Below are 7675 nucleotides of genomic sequence, written 5' to 3' on the forward strand. Positions count from 1 at the left end.
AGGGTTATTCTAACAAGGGTCCTTAGAATATTTATTGATAACCCTTAAATATGTTTTTAGTTGATGTAATTTAGTAAATGCTCGTCTTAGTTTCTTAAAAAGTCGTTTGATTTGGTTCTCTTATTTATGGAAAGAGCATACTATTAATTATATCTTTGAAGTATTACGTTTTTTCTAAAGTGGTCCTTAAAGTAAATAAAAAGTAATAGTTCAAAGATGAAATTGGTAGTTTATTAATTGTAAATTGCAATTATTGTTTGCTTTCCTACTTCAAATGGTCTTAGAACCAAAGACTACAAGTATTACAATTCAAAAAACGAGATATCAAAAGAAGGCAATTTGGGGACTAAAAATAAATATTTCCTTGTGTGCATAGAAAAAAAAAACATATTTAGCCTTATTAAAAATAATTTTGTATTTTATTAAATTATTTTAGTTATTTTACATAATACATATCCAATAGTTTTTATGTTTTTAGCATAATAGATATTTTGGTTTCTTTAAATGTTTTCTATATTTTTTAGGTTTAAATATTTTTAAAGTTCATGATAAATGATTAAATTTTGTTATGAGTCTTTAATAGTTTTTGTTATTGTTTTGGATTTTTAATATATTAAAATTTTTGTTTTGAGTTGATTGAGCATTTTTCTCTTGCAAAAATTTCATGGCTTATGCATTGGTGATGATCATGGAAGGCTAAACACTTAATCAATCTAAGGATCTACTCCAAGTCAGATTGAATTTGAGTTATGGTTTAGTATTTTTAATCTTTGTGAATGTTCATTTTTTTCTTCAATCTTATTTTCGATTCTCATGATTATGATTATGCTTAGGATTGAAAATGAATTAGGTTATGAATTTATTTTCTAATTTCAAAATTTAATCACAGATTGTTTGGATGATTTTCCAACCTAATTTGTGATCTCAAACAATTTAGGGATTGATTCGATCGAACTATCTTTAATGAATTTGACTGAACTTTCACACTCTGAACATCATTCGTAATAACTATGATAATTCGATTTGCATTGGTTTGGTGAATTGAATTGATGCTATTAAACTTGATTTGTATTATGTTTTTGTTCTATTCTGTTTCTTCATCTTTGTTTTTGTGTTTTCGCATTCCTTTATATTTACCTACAAACTATTCATTAAAATTCCCTTGTTGTTTATAAGTGAATTGAGGTATGAACCAAATTGAATTGTATTTCTGTGTCGACCTAAGTTAGTCCTATACTACAGAATTTCCTAGTTTTATTTATTTTTAGAACGATTCGATAGTCATTATCATGAGTCCTTGTCGTTAGTTAAGTGATGATGTATTGTCACAACAGTTGATAATGTTGAGATGGTTAGTTTGTAAGGTGACACATCACCACTTAATTGATGATAAGATGCAAAATAAAAGTTTTAATATATTGGAGACTCAAAACAACAAAAAATTTATTAGAGACCAAAATAAAATTTGATCATTTATCAAGTACCTTAAGCCTATTTATACTTTTTTTATAAGTGATTAATTATCATTTACCTTGGAGAAATAATAATCACCACCAACATAACCTTTTTACTCTTTGTTTAAGCCAAAGTACTATCAAAGTAACCATCCATAATTACAACACTTGTAAACAGTGTCAGCTTGGTTTGCTTAGTCGCTTTCTTGATGCTGAGCCAAGAACCCCTTAAGCACCATTAGTTTAATTGGTTCATTGAATTAGCCTAGAACCTGGTTTAATAAGCAACCTTGAGGGAATAATAATCATTGTGAAGAAAAAAAACAATTAAGCACTATGTATGTGGGGCTGTTTCTGCACGTTAGTGAAATAACAATTAACAATCTTTATCAATTTGGCATAAAACCTTTTTCACTTTACCATACTGTGCCATTATGCCCCTGTACATTTTTTTTATTCTCTCTTTTCAACCAACTACTTAACATTTGAGATGGGGTTGTTCCATCAGTGTAATAGGAGCTGTTCAAAGATCGTTTTCTGCACTCTCTCTCTCTCTCTCTCAGGATGGGATTGAGGCTGCAAATCTATTAAATATACATATAAAGCACTGTATGTATCTGTTGCACACCTAATCAAAGGTATGGATTGTGAAGATGGTGCTAAAAAGGAGCTTCAAGGAGTGGTTGTTGGTGTAAGAAAATCAAAGGGTTTTCCTCTTGGTGGGAGTGGGACTAGTCTAGCTTCTATGGAGTTCTTGTCCATGCCTCAGGTTTGTGTTTTACTTTAGCTTACTCTATTTTGAGGATTTTGGTTATGGATTTCTAGAGTTTTGTGTTGATGGGTTGGTTGGTTCTGCTGTTGTAAAAACCAGGTTCAGGAGGTTGTTCTCTCTGCAGACATGCAATGTGAGAAGTGCCAGAAGAGGGTTACTGACATTATTGCAAAAATGAATGGTAAGTAAGCTTGTTTGTTATGTTCCCTTTGGATGTAATTTGCGATGCTTCCTTTCAAGAGTGATTTTTTTATGGATTAGTTTGTTGCATATGTTTGGCAAACTTTTGATTGATTTTGAAGGTCTATTGGAAAAGAATTGTTTTTTGAAAATTAATAATTGATTCCTAAGAGGCAACTTTCGTAGGATGAACAGGAGCATTTGATTCCCAACAGGAAGCCAGAGAAGAGAGAGAGAGAGTGAGGGAAATGCATACATCATTCATAAGAGGTGGTCCTTGTTGGTTTCCCCCTAGGAATAGGCTGGCATATGTTCTGGCATGAAGTGTGAGAGAAATTTAATTTATGACACATTTATCATTGTTATTTACTTTTATTAACTCAGCCTTTGGAATCTTCTATTCTTGGTTCTTCTGGAAGCTCTTTGTTCTCTTAACACCCATGGTATTGTTAATTGATTAATTTGACATCTTCTAAGTAGTCTGATCTTACCCTTTAGTGGCTTACGTACCTCTAAGCCATAAAGCCACATAGGTATGAAGACACAAGAAACAACAAAGCCATCTCAAGCTTATCGTTAGTCAAGAATGATTCATCTAAATACAAAAAATTTTGATACATCTTGGGTAGAAAGATTTTTGGGTAGACAGGTTATGCACTGAGAAAACTAATATGATTTTATATTTTACCATGATTTGTTGTTAATTTATTATGTAATTTTTTTTACACTCTAAAGTTTATAGAAGTTAAATTGAAGACTTTTACACTATCAAATAATAAAATAACACCTTATTTATAACTTTTAAAATTATTATCATAAAAGTAAATGATTTTCAATAATGGAAGAATGATTTTCAGTAATGCAAGATTGGTTGATAGGATAAATTATGCTGTGAGTTTATGCTAACTGAATTATATAAAATGTTTGTTCTCAAAAAATAGCCATTGCTTTCATTTTATTATTCCTTCGCTTCTGGTTTGATTTGCTTGTGCTAACAGAGGTATAATAAGAACCCGGGTTTTGTGCTTTTGTAGGACCAGTTTATTCATATAAGGGTTCTCACCAGTTAAATTAAAGGAAAATGCTCAGTAAGGGTAAAAGAAGAGAAGTGTTCAGTGAAAATGAAAATATCAATTACAATGAAACACAAAAGCCATTGTGTTAAGTATCTTAGAATATTTGATTGCAAGAACATTAGTAAAATTAGTTAACAATGTTTCCTATTTGATGAACTTTGTCACAAAATTGTGATGGAATTTCTCATGCTAACTCTTGATATGTATTTTTGATTCTATAGTAGAGACAGAGTCTGTGGTGATTAACGTTTTGGAAAAGAAAGTAACACTTACTTTCAGATTACCATCAATAGGGAAAGTTACCACTCGGAAAATTACTCACATCAACAACAGGAATTCCCTCCCCAAAGTTGCCATCATCAAGCGATTATTTCGCTCTTCGCGTGCTTGACCCACATGTTCATAAGAATATTTTGTAGATTGATTTGACTATGTACAGAAGAAATATTTGTGGATTCATTTTTTTTTTTTTGGATTCATGATTCAATTAGTTTGGTGATTGCATAATGAATTTGACAAAGAAGAAAGGAAGATTTTGTATTCATGACTGAATCTGTTTTGCTATTGCTGTATTAATTTTGCCCCACTGAGACGAGGGCATCCACGTAGGACTTTATTGAACTTTGTCTTCAAAATAATTTTTTTTTTCTAATCTATGGAATGGAAATTGGGCCACAAATGCATAGTCATTGATCCCACTTTTTTCTTAGAATAATCATCCTAGTCCATGCTTAGGAAACTTATACATGTTTAGTATATACTATAAAACATTTGAAAAATGGTTTTTCACTCCGTCTTCAACATTTGGAGTTTTGGACTATAGCTTTTTCAACAATAATAGCAATAGTCTCATCCCACTTTTTTTTTTTTTTGAACTCAGTATTTCCTCGTCCTGAGTCAGATACTGATTTCTTGAGAAATTGAAATTTATGAGGTTGATCTCTCTAACGGATCATGCATACAAAACAAAGAATCAAACTCCTAATCACATGCTTAAATATTATAGTTATCTGCCAACAATAACATATTAGGATAATAACCTCTTTCCACTTTAATTGATAGAGATTATAGTTTTTCCCAAAAACAAAAAAGTTCAGTGCATGAGTCTCCCTTCTATAAGTCTGGGAACGGTATATACATGCAAGTTTACCTATACAAAGAGAGATATAATCTTTTCTACCATTAAAATCTGTGACTTGTAAGTCACAGGGTAGAACCTTAATTATCATTGGGTAATGCCTACCACTTTCTATTACAAGTTCTTCCTGAAGGCAACAAAAGTGGAGTTTGAGAATTTTATGAGGTGTTCCCGTAATGCAGTTTATAAATAACTTGGGAAATAAATAAAGAGATGCTTTACAGTTTTTAGTATTGCTTTAGGCTATGCAAACCATGTGCATGAAGAGATGCTTCCCCTTGCCATGTTGTTTTCAAATGAATTAAGTGTAAAGGCGAAGTCAAGGATAAAAGGACTTATAAGACAAACAACTACCTTATATAGCTTAGTCCAACTCCAAGTGGAATCAGATTCCAAAACAAATAGACAATAAATATAAATATGAATATGAATATCAGTTGATCCACGACCAAGATCACGATCATATTCATATTCTCTAGCTCCCACAAACTCCTTTTCCATTTGCCTTTTGGCTTATCCAAAATAAAAAACCAATCGTGGGTTCCGTCAATTCTCACCCCATGTCAGAAAAGGCAAGTTCTTGTTCTATCCCCACAAAAATTCTTCTATTTCAAAAGCCCTTGATCATTTTGGTCAATTGTTTTGCTGGTTAATTTTAATGCTGGTTCCGTTTTTACGTTTGCAGTATTGTTGCATGGTCATGAGAATCAACGTTGACTGCAATTCTTGTTGCAGAAAATTAAGGAGGATCATTCTAAGGATGAAAGGTAAATGACTTAAATGAATGTTGTGAATTTATTATGGTGGGAAAAAAAGCGATTAGTTCCTTTATTTTTTGTCAACACATGGTTAAAGTGGCTATATTTTCATATTGATAAATTTGGTTATTAGAAAAAAAACCATGTAAATTTAGTCTCTTATTTTTAAGAGTTCATAATATTTTTTTAAAGTTAGAAGGACTAAATTTATGTAATTTTTAAAGTTTAAGAATCAAATTCATTTATATTGACCAAATTTGATAAAAAAAAAGTTTAACTATTCATTTACTTCCTATAATTTTTAAATTTATCCCTTTTAATCTTTATATTTAATAAGTGAATTTTTTAATCTCTTAAAGCAAGTGAATTTTTTAGTTCTTGAAATTTATATTTTAATTATCAAAAAGTCTCTGTCGTTAAAATTCTTTAATTAATTGAGTTAATTTTTTTTTAATGCAAAGACCTTCTTGAAATTAAAATGTAAACTTTAAATACTAAAAAATCTACTTATTAACTATAAGAATTAAAAAAAGATAAGTTTAAAAACTATAAAGACTAAATGAGTAATTAAAAAAAAACCTCCTTCTTTATTGCATGAAAGACTAAATTCATGTGTTTTTTTTAATGCTACCAGTTCATAGAAATTAACCTCTTTTTATTAAATAAAAGTTCCGACATTTTAACAACCTCTTTCTCGTTGCATATTGAAGCGATAGAGAACCATATGATAGAGAAGCAGCAGCGCAGGGTATTTGTGTTTGGCAGATTTGAACCAGGGGATGTTGCAATAAAGATAAAGAAAAAGATGAACCGAAGAGTTGAGATCCTTGAAGTTCAAGAAATGGAGGGTGAAGCTCAAAATGAAGGAGAATAGAAACTAGATAGAAGAGAGAAGAGAGAATCATGTCATGCATGGCACATAGTGTATATAATATTTTACTTGCAAATGTGGTTCTCAAACTAGCTGGGAATTGAAGTTGTATTTAAAAGAAGATGAAAATGGATGCAAAATAGGATCCTGAAAAATTAAAATACACCAGTTACATGTAGAACTCTTGGATTTTTTTTTTTTGTTACAATGAGTGGTAAGAAGGGGTTTATTGCTCTACTTGGATTTATTTACGGATACTGTTGACATGCTGGAAACACCAGAGAGAACTAACCTTGAAAATTATTGTAAAGATTTTTAAATTCCACGGCCAAATTCTATATAGTTTTATTTAGTCTTATTTATTTAATTGGTCCTTTGGAGCCAAGGAATCATCATGTGAAGGGATGCTCATTAAGCGAGAATTTGAATAAGGAGAAAACTTAGATGTAGTTGTTTAAGAATTTTTAGTATTATTCTTCAATGAGAATAAGAATGAGGAGAAAGAAGAAAAAAAATAATATGACAAATGACGAAAAGAAAATGAAAATTGTAGACAAAGAGAATAGAAAAAGAAAAAGAAAACCTTTGTGCATACCTCACGACATCATCATCAGCAAGTGAAATCACTTCCTCTGTTTTGACATCCGAGTTGTCAATCTCAACAACATCCACGTTGGTGTTTTGAAAACCAATATTGACTTTCAGCTGCAATACAAAGATTTGTGCGTTCCTTTTTAATTGTAACAATGCGTATTATAAATATGATAATTTTTTAAATTTTTTATTCCAATAATTACTACGGGTTGTGGGTTAATATTATAAGATAATTATATTAATTATTTATTATTAGTGGATTTTATTTTATGTGATCAAATTAAATGAGTGAGTTACATAACTAAATCAGACCATAAGGAGTTAAATGATCATATGTTGACCTATTAGAAGATAATAAAAACTCTATTAGATTGAGATATCATGAGAAGACTATGGTTCCCAATATATTGAGCCATTCCACATCATTTCCATAATTTCTCTCATCTCTATCTAAAGAGTTACGAAGATCTTCTTGAGGAATAAAAAATTTCCAGTTGAGGAAAAATCATAAAGCCACTGATCATGACGTTAGCTGATTATCCGTTGTTTCTACAACATTTCGTAACCGATTCTAAGAAGAACACATAAATCAGAAATCACTTACGGATTCAAATTCCGTTGTGTTTGTTATATTCAAATATTGCAATGTTCCATATTTGGTTTGAATTCGATTCTATTGTTTTTTAGCATCCTTTTTGGATTTATGCATAACCTTTGTTCATGTCGCTTGTGATATATATTTGAGGAACATTTTTTTTTTTGGTTTCCAAAAATCTTTTTATGTTGAATTCAAAGTCATATGGGTTATGGTTTTAATAAAGTTATTTTGTGC

General features: G+C 30.4%; 2 protein-coding genes across 3 annotated transcripts; both read left to right on the forward strand.

Annotated features, from left to right (window-relative positions):
- The first annotated feature begins 1761 nt into the window (after nucleotides 1-1761).
- Nucleotides 1762-4171, forward strand: LOC100811739 (uncharacterized). 2 transcript variants are annotated; one of them, XM_003516784.5, is made up of 3 exons: nucleotides 1762-2223; nucleotides 2326-2407; nucleotides 3704-4171. In XM_003516784.5, exons 1-3 carry the CDS (start codon nucleotides 2095-2097, stop codon nucleotides 3871-3873), a joined length of 381 nt encoding a protein of 126 aa, XP_003516832.1. In that variant the 5' UTR covers nucleotides 1762-2094; the 3' UTR covers nucleotides 3874-4171. The 2 variants fall into 2 exon arrangements, with proteins under 2 accessions (XP_003516832.1, XP_014629562.1); XM_014774076.3 differs by lacking the exon at nucleotides 3704-4171 and adding an exon at nucleotides 3441-3697 and having other exon boundaries at nucleotides 1868-2223.
- Nucleotides 4172-4294: 123 nt separating this feature from the next.
- Nucleotides 4295-6569, forward strand: LOC100813538 (uncharacterized). The gene is made up of 3 exons (XM_003517932.5): nucleotides 4295-5192; nucleotides 5306-5387; nucleotides 6089-6569. The coding sequence occupies exons 1-3, from the start codon at nucleotides 5181-5183 to the stop codon at nucleotides 6250-6252; spliced, it is 258 nt and encodes an 85-aa protein (XP_003517980.1). The 5' UTR covers nucleotides 4295-5180; the 3' UTR covers nucleotides 6253-6569.
- The last annotated feature ends 1106 nt before the right edge of the window (nucleotides 6570-7675 follow it).

Source organism: Glycine max, chromosome 1 (genome assembly GCF_000004515.6).
Source record: "Glycine max cultivar Williams 82 chromosome 1, Glycine_max_v4.0, whole genome shotgun sequence".
Taxonomy (NCBI): Eukaryota; Viridiplantae; Streptophyta; class Magnoliopsida; order Fabales; family Fabaceae; genus Glycine; species Glycine max.